Consider the following 16,146-nt stretch of genomic DNA (forward strand, 5'->3'; position numbering starts at 1 on the left):
AGCGAGAGGGGCGTGCCTGTGATTGTCTGTGAGCGTGGTGCGAGCTTGAGTCGCCTCCAGGGGCTGAGAAACCTAAAATCATCCAATGAGTTCACAAGTGTTGACTTACACTGGACACACCAAGACCGGTTTAGCAGCAGACTCTGGTTTACTCCTGCAGCCTGTGTTTTCCTCTTTTTTTTTTTTTTTTGTTTTATTTTAATTTTTTTCCCCTCTTCTTTTTTTTTTTTTCTTTCAGTTCTTTTCAGTTTCTTTTTCCTGTTACGGCTTCTTAGTTGTTTGTAAAGTCAGAATTTCAGGAAGGCTTCCCTGTGCATTTGCACCAGATGAATGTTTGATGTTATGAAAAGCTTTTCCATATCATCAAAACTAATTTGTAGATTTTTGCATGGAAAAAAACAAACAAACAAAAAAAAAAATCATCCATTTCCCTTCAAACTAGACTGTGTTGCAGTACACAAGTTGCCATAATAGTAGAAAGCAGTAAAAATGTGGTAATAAAACCTCATCCTTTTCATTTTCAAAGATAACACGAGACCTTTGCATGTGGTAATCTCCAGCATAGTTCATTTTTAGATTTCGTTGAGTCCTGTAACCAAAATGTTTCTGTTGTGGTAGGATACCGTGCTGTGTTTCAATGTTACTTGTTTTCAAACTTTGTTTTCTATGAAAATGATATGGAAACGTCTAAAAATTAAATTTGGTGCATATGTACTGCTGAATAAAGAGCGAAAAAAAGAGGTGTGAATAGATGTACAAATCAAGTCATGGTTTGAACACCTTTAATATGCCTAATCCAATTGTTTTAGACTCTTTTTATCCTAGATGTAGGCAGCCATGAACAATCTATTTTGAGCCACTTTAGAGAGAAAAAAAAAAAAAAAACTTTGTATTTTTAAAACTTGCACAAAAAGGATGCAAGTGTTTTTATAATTGGAGGAATGCCTCAGTTTTGAGGTCGTGCGCACTAAATTCAAGGTGATGTTACAAATTTGTACAAACTGAACTCTTGATAAGGTGGCTCATTGTAGGAAATGCTGTGCCTTCCCCTTTGAGCACAAGTGTTGCATGAACAACAGTTTGCTATAATAAAACATCCCAGGTTAGCCACCATTAGCATCTATACCTACCTTGTGTTTTCAAATCAGCTGGTAATTCTGAAACACTGTAGAATGGATAAAGATTATTTTGTGATCATAACTCTTTGTTGGACTAGAGTATTTTTGCAGCATTCCTTGTCATCAGAAACATGGTTAAAAGTTTAAAACTAGAAGCAGCGGAAAACTAGCTTGTGAATTTATCCAAGTAGAGTGCAGGCTAGGCTGTCTTGGGGAAATAAACATTAAAACTTGCAACTCTGCTGCCCTGCCTGTTTCTTTATGGAATATTCACGTTTTTCAGCATGAAACACAGAGATTATTTATTGATAGTGACTTAAAGGCTCTGGGTTGGGGTTTTTACCTGCTAAATATTTGTGTGTTGCAGGTTGGAAGCGTGGAGTTATTTTGCTGTAAATGTTAAAAAAAATAACAATTTTATTTCAGGTTTCCTTAGTCACCTCTGTATATTCACTGAATAAATCAGGGCTGGTTTCATGGAAAAAGTAGGGAATCCATGGAGGAGGGAAATGAAACCCTTTTTATGGAAGTTGCAGTGTTGTAAGGAAAATTCTAACCAGTAAATTATAATTTTCATCTTCAAACACCTTTGTGAGGGATGTTCCATAGAAAATGGAACAAATTGTTTTGCAAACTTTTCTTGTTGGGGTAGGAAGAGAACAAATATTTGTGGCAACTTCTATTTTCCTAAAAATACCCCCAAAACTCCATATTTAATGCCAAAAAATGCCTTTTGGGCACTTCCTCATAACTCCAGAAAATTCCCTGGAGTTGTTGCTGCTCCAGATTTTCCCCTTTTTTGGTGGATTTGGGGCTTTGGGGTGAGTTTTTAACAGGGAAATTCTCTTCCCCTGCTTCACAGCAGATCTGTCACCGTTATTTCACCAAAACACGGGAATGTGAAATATTCCCGAATATCCACAGGGTGGCACCACCGGAGCCGCTTTGGGCTTTGCCTTTTTTCCCAAAATTTGCATTTTGAGGTGATGCCGTTGATTCCTTTGTGGGGGAAAGGGGGATTTGTTGGGGAATCTGGGATACAAACAAGAATTTGGGAATTGCCTCTGGGAATACTGATCACTTGAGTTTGGGTGTTGTATCCATATTTGTATATTATATATATATATTAGAATTATCCTGAATTTTGGAGTAGAAAATTATCTTTTCATCTGATTTTAGGATAGCAAATAGAAAAACATTTACAATATTAAAAGGACAAAAATGAATCTACAAATCAGCTGTGCCAGGTAGGAATTTTTATTTTAAGAAAATGAATAATAGGAAATAGGAATAAAGGGAAATAAGGAATTTTTATTTTAAGTGGAAAAAAAATCAATTAGCTACCCTGGAATTGTAGGATCTGGGAAGAAGAATGAGCTGAGAGGAAAGGGGTTTCCTTTCTCTGCTGGCAGTGGAATTATCCCAGGTTCTTTTCAGCATTCCCTGGACAGAGCTCATCCCACCTTCCTTCCCAGTAAGTTGTGAATTTCTGAATTTCTGCTTTGGGAGTGGGACAGGCTGGTTTAAATCCCCATTTCTGCACACAACAGTCAGATAAGGACAAATTAAAAGGGTTTCAAGGCACAGGAAACCCTGGCAGAGCCACTTCATGACTTTAGGATGTCTGCAGATTGAAAGTCAGACTTTTTGCCACTTCTAACTATAAATGTTTCCTCAGCTCTGCGTGTCACCAAGCTCTGGCAGGAGAGCTGCTCCCGGGGCTGGGAGCAATTAGAGGAATTCTGCATCTGGATCAAATATTGCAGAGGAAACTTGGTAGCTGCAAACGTGTCAAGTTTACAAACTGCTCGGGGTGAGTTGTAGCTACTGCTCCAGTGAAACGGGGGGCACCGAAATCCTTGGGAAATTAATATTGCTGTGTTATCCACAGAAAGGGGCTGGAAGCTTCATTTCCATCAAATAATTCCCACTCTTGCTAATCAATCCTGTATAAATCCAGTATTTACCCTGCTGGTTTGGTGTGCCCTAAAGCTGAGGAAGACTTTTCCTTAAGCTGTCATTAAAATGTCAATACTTTCAATTTTAAATTTCTATAAAGCACTAAAAGCTGCTTTTACTAGAAAAGGACCAATTTTGGGAAACCTTAAATGCCAATTATTGGTAAATGTGTTCCAGGAATTTTGTAATTTGATGGAAAGGTGGGTGAGGGTCAGAGTTCCTATCAGCAGTACAGACCATGGCTTTGACCACTGATTTAATTCCTGGAGAGGCAGTTTGCACTTGAAATGCTGCCTCTTAATTTGAGTACATCAAATAGATGAAAACCAACAGATGCTTTAACCCTCAGTATTGTGAATTATTGTCAAAAGCTCCCTTATTTCCTGCTCCTGTAGTTTTCCCCTTCAGGTTTTTCTGATGTGTTGGGTAATTTGTGATTAGAGCTTGAGGGTTTTTATTATTAGAAACTTAATTCTTGCTGTTTCCCAGATACTTGTACAATATTCTGTACACAGTTTTAAGACATGATTAAGTAAGTTTGGAATGATGGTGCATTATTATTATTTACATCACAACATTGAGTTTCATTTCTCTTTCAAATGCACTGTGTAACAGCTGAGAGTAACTTCAGTGCACTGTAAATTAACAGAGGATAATGTGAATATGAGAAAAGCCTTCACTGGGTGCTCCTCTGGGCCTGCCCCCCCCCCCCCAGGGCGGAATTCCTTCCCAAAATCCCACCCAGCCCTGCCCTGTGTCCTAAAACCCTCTCAGGTGTCTTCGGCAGATAAATGAGCTTCAAAGGAAAGACGAAACAATTTAAATTTCCCTGGTCAGCAGCTGGCCCAAGTTGCGGTTCCGTGGCTCCCGTTTTCCACCTTCAGGGTGAATTTTCCCGCGGGTTGTGGAGGGAGGTTGAGGTGCGGGACACAGAGCGGGGATGAACGCGCGGCTCCGGCTCCGTGTCCGTCCTGCCCCGAGCGGGGTCAGCTCCGCTCCTCCATCCCCTGAGCCCCGGAGCGGGGTCAGCTCCGCTCCTCCATCCCCTCCGTGTCCGTCCTGCCCCGAGCGGGGTCAGCTCCGCTCCTCCATCCCCTCCGTGTCCGTCCTGCCCCGTAGCGGGATCCTCTCCGCTGTTCCATTCCCGCAGCGATTCCTGCCGCTGGCCCTGAGGGACCCTCGCCGCAGAGCTCCGCTCTCACAGCGCCACAAACCGCGCTCCTGCCGGCCGAGGGAGGGACCCTGCGGGCCCGGCCCTTCCCTCAGTTCCGTCGCTGCTCCCCCTCCCTTCCCTCCCTCGGCCCCGCCCGTTCCCGCTCCCGCTCCCGCCCCCGCTCCCGCCATTGCCATTAGAGAGCTGCGGCCGTTACCGAGCGCGGGGCGGCGAGAGCGGCTCCATTGGCGAGCGGAGCTCCCTGGAGCGGTTTCATCGCCGAGCAGAGGAGCTCCCTCGGGGCGGTTTCATTGCGGAGAGAAGGGGCACGGAGCGGCTCCATCGCCCGGCAGAGCTCCCCGGAGCGGCTCCATCGCCCAGCGGAGCTCCCCGGAGCAGCTCCATTGCCGTGCGGAGGGGCCCGGAGCGGCTCCATCGCCCGGCGGAGCTCCCCGGAGCGGCTCCATCCCCCAGCGTAGCTCCCCGGAGCGGCTCCATCCCCCAGCGTAGCTCCCCGGAGCAGCTCCATCGCCCGGCGGAGTTCCCCGGAGCAGCTCCATCGCCGTGCGGAGGGGCCCGGAGCAGCTCCATCGCCCGGCGGAGTTCCCCGGAGCAGCTCCATCGCCGAGCGGAGGGGCCCGGAGCGGCTCCATGGCCGGGCGGAGCTCCCGGGAGGGCCCAGGCGGGCGCTGAGGGTCCCCGCAGCCTGAGGGGCCCGGCCCGGTGAGCGCCGCCCTCCCGGGACACCGCGGGGTCGGGGCCGCTTTTCTCCTATTCCAGCTCGGTGCTGTCGCTGGGACCCGCAGGGTTCGGGTGCGGATCCCTTCCCCATCCCTCGTGCAGGGACGGCACCCATCGATGGCCGTGTCCGGAGCTGCCCGGGACAGGTCGGGGTGTGCTCCTCGCCCTGGCCCCGCTGCCCGCGCTGTGCGGTACAGAACAGGTAAATGCTCCTGGCCAGAAGCTTTGACTGAGTTAAAGGGATGGAGAGTTAGTCTTGGCAGTGGAATCAAAAGATAGAGGGGGATATAGAACTATGAACTCCTGGCCCTGGATTTTTGAAGTTTGGTGTTAAAATTCCCAGCGCGGGTTTCTGTTGTAAACGTCTTGACTGAAGTGATGCCTGTACCGGTCTTGAAACATCTCTGAGATGGAGGCAGAGTGTTAAAGTTGAGTGAAAATTGCTGTGGATTTCTTACAGGCCAAGGCTGGCACTGAATTCCTTCTGACACTGAGGTGCAGAGACAGCCCTGGCTGTGCCTTGGTTTGTGCTCAGCAGTGTCACGGCCCTGCAGGAGGGAGCAGCAGGACCTGGCAGCTCCTTCCTAGGGGGCTTTGCCCTTGGAATGGGCTGCCACAGCCACTTCCCAATGCAAATTCACCTTTTGAATCCCTCACGGGAGAATGGGGGTGGGATTGTGCTCTAAAGCAGTTACTTATCCACCTACACACTGATGGCTGCTGTGGCAGGTAAAGCCAGCATTTTCCAGCTTTCTGCTGCTTGTTTTTCCCCTGGAAAACTTTTTTGTTCTCTGCTGAACTCTGTGGTGTCTTCTGTGTCCTTTCTGTTGTGTTCCCAGTCTGTTCAATCCAGCCTGCAGGTGGAAATCCATCAGTAAATGAACATTTCCTTTGTGCTGCAGGGTGACAGGGCAGCTGTGCTGCAGCATTTTAAGGAACGTGGTGGTACCCTGGAGCACAAGGAGCAGCTCTGCTGAGTGCACCGGATGAACCCGACAGCCGCATTTCAGAGAAGTACGATCCCCTCGTGGAGGAGGTGGAACAACTGAAGCTGGGAGTGAGGGAGCTAAAGGAGCTGCATTGGCTCTTCAGGAGGAGTCCCTGCTGCTCTTCCTGGAGAAGATGAACGAGCTGAAGCTGTGGCTCCACCTGAACCTGTGGAGATCCATCCTGGCTTGGAGAAGGTGCTGCAGGACACGTGGTCTGCAACTGCAATGGGGCAGGTGGCACAGGATCCACACCCCAGAGCACACCTGGCTGACAAATTCAAACAGCAGCATCTGCACTCTGGGCTGCTCCTGCTGAACCACAGCAACTGATCCTCTGCTGACCCTGATTTCCCTTGTGTTGTTGTGGCATGAGGAACTCTCATCTGGCACCATCCCGGCTCCTCTGGCACATCTCTGGAATTCCTGCTGTGCATTTATCAGCATTCCTGCACCCACCTGCAGGCCAGAGTGCAGGAGCTGTGCCACTCCTCTGGCCCGCCCCTGGAGCTGTGCAGGAAAACCCTTCCTGACTACCTGGATTAGACTGAAAACCTCACGCAGCAATCCGGCATTATTTTCAATTTCTACTTTAAAGCTGGGTTGTTAAAGCTCTACACTTGTTCTGTTTCTGTACCCTTCCTTTTCTGTATTGCATGGATTTCCTCTGAACTCAAGTCCTGATCCACTTCAGGTGAGGAGAGGTGAGCTTTGCCTCAATCCAGAACTGGGGAATTCAGTCCTTAACGTCCTCCTGCACTGCTGAGCTTCCCCTGCTGGAATTCTCTGCCAAAGATCAGGTCTATTGCTGATGAGCTTCTCCCATAATTCTTGGCACTTTTGCATTATTTTACACAATTTTGCAGTAAGTGACACTGATTCTTTAAATTGCTGTCTGTGTTTTTGGTGCTGCCCCTGCCCAGCATGATGCATTCTCTCTTTTCATCAATTTACATCTCCCTTTCTCCATTTTTACATGACATTCAAAATCTGGAATTTATCGATGCTGGGTTTATATCAACAAGATAAAATTTTTACAAAATTTATTTAAAATTTACAGAACAAAACCAAGTCTATGATACAAAATGAGACCAGATAAAAACAAACAGCAGCCATGGGCTGGAAGTTGCTTCCTCCTCATCTCTCAGCTACACTGCACGCAGGGAGACCGAGTTCCTCCAGTCCTTTCACAGCCAGGATTTTGGGGTTGGTGGCCACGCTTTTGGTGGTGTTCTGGGTTTTATAAATGCCAATTAACCGGTCTGCAATCTCAAACATGTTGTTGCGCAGGCTGATGATGATGAACTGGGCGTTTTTGGTTTGTTCCTGAAACAGAAGGGATTTGTGTTAGTGCCCAGCATTCCCAACATCCCCTCTGTCCTGCTGTGGCACACAGGGCCACGTTTAAACTGCAGCTGCAGGCAGGGAACCTCCAAGGGCTTCCCTAATCTGAAGCAGCTGCCCCTGATCTGTCAGTTAATTATAACTCTGAATATTCAATGTTTGATTACCTGAACTGGAGCCGTGTAAGGGCTTGCTTTGATTAAATATGCTGAGGGCAGAAGTTTTAAAGGCATGAAAAAAAATTAATTACTACTAGATCAAAGACACTGATGGGAATGACATGGAAGTGTAAATCCCAGGAACCTTGGGAAATCACAGGCTTGGATCCATGGAGACATCAGTCCCAGCTGAAGTTGTGTATTCTGCCAGCAGCTGATGGATTTGGGGAACTCTGTGTGTTCCAGGGGGAGCAGTAAAACTGCACAGCCCAGACCTCAAACCTGCCAGCAATTATGTGGCCACTCTGTCCCTGTGGAGGAGGAGGGACCTCGCAGGGGGCTGAGCCATGAACTCACGTAGATGTAAAAGGCCACGATGGAGACGTTCTTGAAGTCGAGGGCGGCGTCGATCTCGTCCATGAAGTACAGGGGGGTGGGTTTGTAGTGGTGCAGGGCGAACACCAGCGCCAGCGAGCTCAGCGTCTTCTCCCCTCCCGACAGGTTGAAGATTTTCTTCCAGCTCTTCTTGGGAGGCCTCACGCTGCAACAGAGCAAGGGTGGGGCTGTCAGCAGGGCTGGTCCTGCCTGAGCCCAGCCGGGGACAGGGGCTGTGCCTCTCTGCCTTTCCCAGCTCAGGGATTTATCCTGGGAGCATCCCTGCCATCATTCCCCGGGCAGAATGAAGTGATCTGGGAATTAAGAAGTGCTGGGAAATGAGTTCAAAGCTTTCCAACTGCTTTAGTTCCTGATTTTTCCAGGAAAAAGAAATGAATCTGAGAGCTGAGCAGAAACTTGTGGTTTCTGTCACTATTTGCCCACATTTGGCACTGTTTGCCCGCTATTTAGCCTTTCTTGGTTCACTTTGTTCTCAGCAGTGGTTCACCTTTCTTGGTTGATCAGTGAGCATTTACTTTAAAAACAGGTTGAACAAAGGACTGCGATGATTAAAAATTAACAGAATATAAAGTATTTTAAAAACCTGAACATGATTCCCTCGGAGAAGGGATCCAGACTGTCCACAAGCTCCAGCTCAGCATCCCCTCCCAGCGTGAGCATCTGGTAGTTCTCCTTCAGCTTGTTGGTGATGACATTAAAGCCTGCCATGAATTCGTTCAGCCTCTGTTTCCTCAGCTGTTCAAAGGCCTCTCTGAATTTGTCCCTCTCGCTGGTGATGTTGTCCAGCTCATCCACGTGCTTCAGGTACAGCTCTTCCTGCAGGGCAAACAACCAAACCCAAGGGCCCTCAGAGCAGCTGCAGTTTAAACCTAAACACTTTTCCTACCATTTGAACATTCCTTCTCTCCAGCTTGGCTAACTGCCCAAATTGTTTCTCTTTTCCCATCTCTGCTGCTGAGGGGAAACAAAAAACCAAACCTGTGTCAAAATAAAAATACTTCATCTGTTGAATGGTTCACTATTAGTGATGTGAGGAGGGAAAATCCAGCACTGTGTGTCTGTCTCGGCTGGGAAGACTTGACTCTGTTAAATAAACATTCCCAGGAGAATCATGGAATTGCTTAGGTTGGAAAAGACTTCAAGATCACCCAGGAAGTCGTAGTTACCCAACACCGATGGTGCGGGAAACAAAAGGCACAGAAGCTCCTAGAAACAACTTGCACCTTGGCTAAGGACGAGCTGCTAACAGCAGGAACAGCAAATTCCAGGCTCCCCAAAGGAAGGAGGGGATCAGGGCCGTTCCCCCGGGGCTGTCCCGTCCCCCCGGGCCGTACCTTCCTCCTGTACTCGGCGATGGCGCCCAGGTTGGGGCGGAGCTGGTGCCGCTGCGCCTCCAGCAGCGCGATTCTCTTGCTGAGCACGTCGGGCTCCTGCAGCGCCTCCAGCTCCTCCTCGCTCAGCACCCGCAGCTGCTCGGGGGCCTGGCCCTCGATGGCGTGCAGGGACAGCTTGGAGATCTGCAAACACAGCGGTGGCAGCTTTGACACACACCCGGAGCTGCTTCTAACACCGGTTTGTTCTGGGCTAGTACAGGGGAGTTTCTAATCTCCAAATGCTCCAAGGTTCTTCCCACAGATCCCTTTAAAATAGGGAGTGAAGAAGAGAATGAATTCCCTTTATGCCATTATCCTGATCCTGCCTATACAGCAATAAGCTGGGATCTGAAGAGGAATTTTCTCCCAAGCCCTCTGCTTTCTATGGGGGTATTGATGAGTTCATCCTGTGAGATCCACAGAGCAGCTGTGGCTGCCCCTGGATCCCTGGAAGTGCCCAAGGCCAGGACTTGGAGCAACCTGGGACAGTGGAAGGTGTCCCTGAGGGTGGATCTGGATGAGCTTTAAGGTCCCTCCCAACCCAAACCATTCCACAATTCCCTGATTTAAGGTTTTGGAACAAAAGCATTTCTTACCTCTTTCTGCCAGTATTTAACCTTTCCCTGGTGGGTGGAAATGTGGCTGTCAATCTGTTCAATTTTCAGCTTGATGCTCAGAGCATCACTTTGAAGGGCATGTTCAGCATCTCGAATAGTTTGCATCTCCTGGAGTAAATTCTTCTGCTCCTCCTGCACTGCTGGCAAAGCTTCCTGAATAGAAAAATGGCAAATACCCCCCAAAAGGGCATTAATCAGTTACCTATAAAAGTGCTACCCGTTTTTTGGGTGAAAAGTCTGTTTTCAGTTAATTTATTCACAGCCATGGATGGAAACAAATAAATATTCTTGGATTTATAACTGATCCTTGAATTCTGGAATGACTGAGAAAATGCTGCAATTGGTATTTTCATTCCAGATCTGGATCAAACAGGTCCTACACTCATTTTTAGCTAATCATAGAAATACATCAAATCTTGGATGTATTTGAAAGCATTTCAGCCATCCTGGTTTTCCCTTTCTCACAGAAATCTAAATGGGAAACTAAAATCCCACCTAACTGGAAAAGTTTTATGTTTAAGAAAGTTTTTATATGTAAGAAAAATTTTATGCTTAAGAAACAATTTGTTTGGGGAGACCTGGTGTTAGCTTTTTCCTAAACTGGGTCAGGATAAATTTCCAGGTGAGTATAAAAAATGAAAATACCCCATTGGCATGGCCTGGCTGCTCTGCAGAGAATGGGCTGTCAGTGGGACACGGGAGGATTGAACTCCCCTCCCTGATTTCCCTGGAGCCCAGAGGGGTCCCAGCACTCACCTGAGCCTGCTTGCACTCGTTCATCACCTCGCTGGCTTTGTCCTCCAGCGCTGTCGTCTCTTCTGTCAGTTTTGTCATCTCCTTCTCGTTCTCCTCCATCTCCTTCTCCGTGCGCTGCAGAGCCTCCTCGCACTTCTTCAGGTTCCTGCCCAGGGACAGGGAGCTCTGTGCACCTCACAGAAAACAACCAGGAGCACAATCTCACTGGCAACAAGGAGGAGGTGCTGCCTTAGGCACCAGCTCCCCCACTCCAGAGGGATCCGAGGAAAACAGAGTTGTCTTCCTCACTAAATGGCTTCGTTTCTTCTTTCAGAGTTTGGAATCTCTGGGGAGTGGTGAGCTCCCATAAAAAATAGATCCCATTTTATTTCCTGACAGAGCTCCTAATAAAATCAGTCCCTTCAGATTTGAACTGCTCCAGCACATCCAATCCAGTGCTATTTTGGACTTTATCCTGAATATTGCAGTTTAGGCAATATTAAAGAAATCATTCAGGCAAATACTAGAGAAATGCTGATTAAATGTGACACTTAAACTCTTAGAAACTACAAAATTTGACTTCCCTTTCCCTCCCTGAGCCCCACGTAGCACAGCTCCAGCCTGAGGCTGCCTGTGCTGTACCTGTCTGCAGTCTTGGCTGCCACCTGGGCCTTGGTGATGGCTGAGGAACATTCATCCATCTCCTTATCAATCTTATCGATTTTGTCCTGCTGGGCCTTCAGTTTCTGGTTGTTGGTGTCCATGATGAGCTGGTGCAGCCGTTTCACCTCCTCCTCCATCTTCCCGGCCTTCTCAGCCACGCGCTCATAAACTGTGTGAGGAGAGGGGAGTCAGTTCTTAATCAAAATTATTTAATGTACACAGAGTACTCCAATACAGGAGGTGTGCATTAGAGCTTACTCCAAGCTCATTCTTTGCAGTTAATTACTGGGAAGATGCTCAAAAGGTAAATTTCAAGGACTGGCCACCAGCATTTCCCAGGAGCTGGTGTGAATGTGTGGTTCCTGCCCCTCCTGAACAGCATCACTGCACAAAAGGGATGTGTTCCCACACACAATACAGGGATTTATTGTATAGACTCATGGCAGAGCCTGGTTAGAAAGCAAAAACCTTCACTTGCCTTTTATATCAGTGCATCCTCATTAACAATTCTTACCCCTAATTAAACTGAGTTTCCCTATGAATATGTGATACAATCACAAAAATCTAAGCAAAGAAACAAAATACTGAAATTCATGTTTACTTTAGCTTGACTAAAACATGAACTTGAGCAATTACAAAGACAAGAGGTTTTACTTTCTGATCTCTAGAAACACTTCAGAAAAACGAGGTCCCAAACCAAGACAGCGAACTGAAGCACAAACCCAAACCCATTCCTTCCTCTATTGCTGAAAGAGATTACTACATCTTTTATCTCAAATCCCCTCTCCACAAAATGTACCTTTTTTATAACCATCAAGGACTTTTTCCAGCTCCTTCTGCTTGGTTTTGTCCGGAGCAGCAGCAGCAACGTTGGCTTCGAGTTCCTTGATTTGATTTTTGAGATCCATTTCTTGCTCAGAAAATCCCTGCAGAGAACACAAAATGGGCTGGAATCTTGTCCCTGGCAGCTCCCTGAGGGCAGCCAGGGCTGTGTGGGGCAGAGGCTGGGAGTGCTGGGGGTTCTCACCTGGATGCTGGCTGTGTATTTCTCCGAGGTGTTCCTCATCTCCCGGATCTCCTGCTGCAGTTTCCCGATGGCCTCCTCCAGCTGGGATTTCTCCTCCTCGCGCTGCACGGCTCTTTGGGAATCCCTCTGCAGCTGGGATTCCATCTTGCTGATCTGCACACCATGAGAGGAGTAATTACTGATGGCACCGTGACAAAACCAAGCCAGGGCTCGTCCCTGTGCTCTTAAAACACAGGAGAAAGTGGAGTAAAAACTTCAGCTTGGGGAGTCTGAGTGCTGGGAACATCAGTGAGAAACAAGAGGAGCAGCTCCAGATTAAAACCTAAATGGAATTCAGAAGGAAAAGCAAACTGCATCCTGCTCTGCCAAAATGGTGTCCAAGCTATCAACAGGAGCACTGTGAGACTGAATTCAGTAATGAACAAACACAGAATAATCCCAGAACCCCTGAGGCTGGCAAAGCCCTCCAGGACCCCGGAGTGCAGCCTGTGCCTGGTCACCACCTTGTCCCCAGCCCAGAGCACTGAGTGCCACCTCCAGGGATGGGCACTCCGAACCTCCCTGGGCAGCCCCTGCCAGTGACAGCCCTTTATCCTTGATGCACTTCAAAGCCCTCTAACCTCTGCTAACATTGGGAATTTTGGCTTTGTAACCCTTTGTAATTATCTTCCATCCCAGGCTGCTCCTGCTTTGAAAGGCACATGTGTGTCAGAACTGCCCAAAGGAAGGAATTCTGCTGGAATTGCATTTCCATGCTGTACTCACCTCTTCTTCTGAGATATCCATCACGACTGAGGAGCCCATTCTGCCCTTCATGACCTTTCCTCCCCCACCAGTCATGGTTCCTACAGAAAAAGGGATGAGAAGAGCTCAGAGAGCTCCTTGGGCTGTGACATCACCCACAAAGTGCTTCCAGTGGAGCTCCAGCTGGGCTGCAGTACCTGACACCTCGATGATCTGTCCTTGCAGGGTTACCACCCTCCACCTTTTCTCCTTCTGGAATGCTATCCTGGTGGCTTCTTCCAGGTTCTTGGCCACCAGAGTGTCCCTGAGAGCGAAGTAGAACGCCAGGCGAACCTTGGGGTCCTCCACCTTCACCAGGTCAAAGAGCCGTGGCACGTTCTCAGGGGTTGGGATCTTCTGAATTTTATTTTCCCACACAGCCATCTGCATCCACAGAGAAAATCAAGGAATCAATCTTTGAGATATAATCCTGAGGTCATCCTGTTATCCTATGGCATGTTAAGGCTTTAAAAGAAACGTAATTAGGCTGCAATTAACAGTAAAATGATTTGTTTTCTCACCTTGTCCAGGGCTATAAAGGTGGCAACTCCAATCCCTCCAGCCTTCAGGAAGTTCACACAGGCCTGGGCAGTGTCAATGGTGTCCACAACAATGTGGTCCAAGGCTCCACACGAGGAGGAAATGGCCACGTCATACTTGTCATCGATGGCTCCCAGGTCTCCCTGAGGATGGAGGGACGAGGGGCAAACACTCATTAGCTGGCACCTGAGCTGTCTTTGACTTGTGTCCCACTAAATCCACAAATGCATTTCTTAAAATCTGAATAAACTGATTTTTCTGCAGCAGAGATAATTCTCCTTGGACAAAAAGTGCAGAATACAAAACCAGCACTTTTACAATTACACTGACATGCACCAGGCATGAAAAACTCAGCTCTGAATTTTCAGTATTTTAAACTAACATTGCTTGGAAAAAACTGGAAAATGTTTGATTTTACAGCAAGTCCACAGGATTTACAGCTCTGCTTTCCAAATTGCTAATGCCAGGGAAGTGAGGCATCCCTCTCTAAATCCCTAATGCCAGGGAAGTGAGGCATCCCTTTCCAAACTCCTGATGCCAGGGAAGTGAGGCATCCCTCTCTAAATCCCTGATGCCAGGGAAGTGAGGCATCCCTCTCCAAACTCCTGATGCCAGGGAAGTGAGGCATCCCTCTCCAAACTCCTGATGCCAGGGAAGTGAGGCATCCCTCTCCAAACTCCTGATGCCAGGGAAGTGAGGCATCCCTCTCTAAATCCCTGATGCCAGGGAAGTGAGGCATCCCTCTCTAAATCCCTAATGCCAGGGAAGTGAGGCATCCCTCTCCAAACTCCTGATGCCAGGGAAGTGAGGCATCCCTCTCTAAATCCCTGATGCCAGGGAAGTGAGGCATCCCTCTCTAAATCCCTGATGCCAGGGAAGTGAGGCATCCCACACTTCATGACAGGAACACCACTCAGCTCCTCTGAAGTCTAACAGCCTTCTGTCACTTACCAGCCTTCCATAGAGGCCAGGAATATTCCCACATTTCTTCTGCTGGAGCAGAGCCTCGAGCACTTTTCCTCGGCTGCGGCTCTGTGCTAAAGAACTTTTGGCTTCCTCTACTTTTCGGCGCAGGTTTCGCACGAGATCCTTGGCCCCGGATTCTTCCCTTCCCAGCTTCTCCAGAGCATTCTCTTTCTGGGGGTCAAAGACATTGGCTCAGCCTCCCAAAATCTATTGAGTTCAGGGAGCCTTCAATGGCATGGTTTTGCTTTTTGGGGAATGACTGAGGAGCAGGAAATGAAATTCAAAGAATGGTTTGGGTTGGGAGGGACATTAAAGCTCCCCCAGTGCCACCCCAGCCATGGCAGGGACACCTCCCACTGTCCCAGGTGCTCCAAGCCCTGTCCAGCCTGGCCTTGGGCACTGCCAGGGATCCACAGCTGCTCTGTGCCAGGGCCTCAGCACCTGAAGAAGGCTCAGGAATGCAGCCACATCTCAGAGTCAAATTAAATCTGTTCCCTTGCAGGGATATGAAGGATTTAAGTTAAGTCAACATTGGCTTAACAAAGTAAGTCTGAAATCCAGAATTTGCTCCACCAGCAAAGTGAGTATTAGAAATCAGCTTTTGGCTCATGGTTTGTTTTCACCCTGATCACTGCCAAAGAGAAGAGGGAGCCTTTGGTCTGTGTGTGACTCAGAATGAGATGGGAAAGTCAAGTCTCACCTCCTTGAGCTGCTGCTCAGCCTGGGGTAGTTTGCCAGCGATGTCTTTGATGGCAGCTTTCCTTTCCCTCAGGGTGCTGGAGGTGCTGCCCAGGGCCTCCTGGGCCTGCCTGAGGCGGGCCAGGGCAGAGTTGTACTTGCTCAGGTAGAGCTCCAGCTCCGACTGCGCTATGTCCATGTTGGAGCGGCTCTCGGTCACCTCCTTGCTGAACTCCATCAGCTCCTTCTCCTTGCCCTGCACGAACAGGCACAGCTCAGCCGGGCACGGGGAACAGGGCACGGCATGGGCGCAGCTCAGCCGGGCACGGGGAACAGGGCACGGCATGGGCGCAGCTCAGCCGGGCACGGGGAACAGGGCACGGCATGGGCGCAGCTCAGCCGGGCACGGGGAACAGGGCACGGCATGGGCACAGCTCAGCTGGGCACGGGGAACAGGGCACGGCATGGGCACGGCTCAGCCGGGCACGGGGAACAGGGCACAGCATGGGCGCGGCTCAGCCGGGCACGGGGAACAGGGCACGGCATGGGCGCAGCTCAGCCGGGCACGGGGAACAGGGCACGGCATGGGCACAGCTCAGCCGGGCACGGGGAACAGGGCACGGCATGGGCTGAGCTCAGCCGGGCACGGGGAACAGGGCACGGCATGGGCACAGCTCAGCTGGGCACGGGGAACAGGGCACGGCATGGGCTTTTCCAGCCCTGGCAGCAGGAAACATCTCTGCTCTCTGGGAGAAGCAGCATTTCTGCATTAATCAACGTGAAAGGCTGGGAATTTAACAAGGCTTTTCCCAATTATGAAGAACATCAGAGAGTTATCACAGAGCATTTCCATGCAAGCTTTGGATGGTTTTCCTCAAAGGTGGGAGGAGCCCTACACACTGAGCTAAA

At 48.8% G+C, this 16,146-nt stretch overlaps 2 protein-coding genes across 2 annotated transcripts in view; one reads left to right on the plus strand and one right to left on the minus strand.

Moving 5' to 3' along the window:
* Positions 1 to 4,017: 4,017 nt before the first annotated feature.
* On the plus strand, positions 4,018 to 6,503 carry TRIM59 (tripartite motif containing 59). Its single transcript, XM_054282302.1, is given in 10 exon segments — positions 4,018 to 4,192; positions 4,431 to 4,639; positions 4,936 to 5,043; positions 5,874 to 5,931; positions 5,934 to 6,047; positions 6,050 to 6,106; positions 6,109 to 6,234; positions 6,237 to 6,295; positions 6,298 to 6,373; positions 6,376 to 6,503. Coding segments are annotated over 10 exon segments (1,110 nt in total).
* A 350-nt stretch (positions 6,504 to 6,853) lies between these two features.
* SMC4 (structural maintenance of chromosomes 4) overlaps positions 6,854 to 16,146 on the minus strand; it is a 29,154-nt gene continuing 19,861 nt past the window's right edge. Inside the window, exons 11-24 of the mRNA XM_054282943.1 lie at positions 15,260 to 15,493; positions 14,545 to 14,730; positions 13,575 to 13,736; positions 13,212 to 13,437; positions 13,036 to 13,115; positions 12,271 to 12,423; positions 12,043 to 12,169; positions 11,223 to 11,412; positions 10,602 to 10,746; positions 9,825 to 9,998; positions 9,190 to 9,372; positions 8,439 to 8,671; positions 7,817 to 8,000; positions 6,854 to 7,283 (exon numbers count right to left, since the gene is read on the minus strand). Coding sequence (XP_054138918.1) covers positions 7,095 to 7,283; positions 7,817 to 8,000; positions 8,439 to 8,671; positions 9,190 to 9,372; positions 9,825 to 9,998; positions 10,602 to 10,746; positions 11,223 to 11,412; positions 12,043 to 12,169; positions 12,271 to 12,423; positions 13,036 to 13,115; positions 13,212 to 13,437; positions 13,575 to 13,736; positions 14,545 to 14,730; positions 15,260 to 15,493 — 2,466 coding nt within the window. The 3' untranslated portion in view covers positions 6,854 to 7,094. The remainder of the gene's footprint in view (positions 7,284 to 7,816; positions 8,001 to 8,438; positions 8,672 to 9,189; positions 9,373 to 9,824; positions 9,999 to 10,601; positions 10,747 to 11,222; positions 11,413 to 12,042; positions 12,170 to 12,270; positions 12,424 to 13,035; positions 13,116 to 13,211; positions 13,438 to 13,574; positions 13,737 to 14,544; positions 14,731 to 15,259; positions 15,494 to 16,146) is intronic.

The sequence above is a fragment of the Melozone crissalis genome, unplaced genomic scaffold, assembly GCF_028551555.1.
Source record: "Melozone crissalis strain CALT ecotype California unplaced genomic scaffold, PUWL_Pcris_2 ptg000034l_1, whole genome shotgun sequence".
Classification (NCBI taxonomy): Eukaryota; Metazoa; Chordata; class Aves; order Passeriformes; family Passerellidae; genus Melozone; species Melozone crissalis.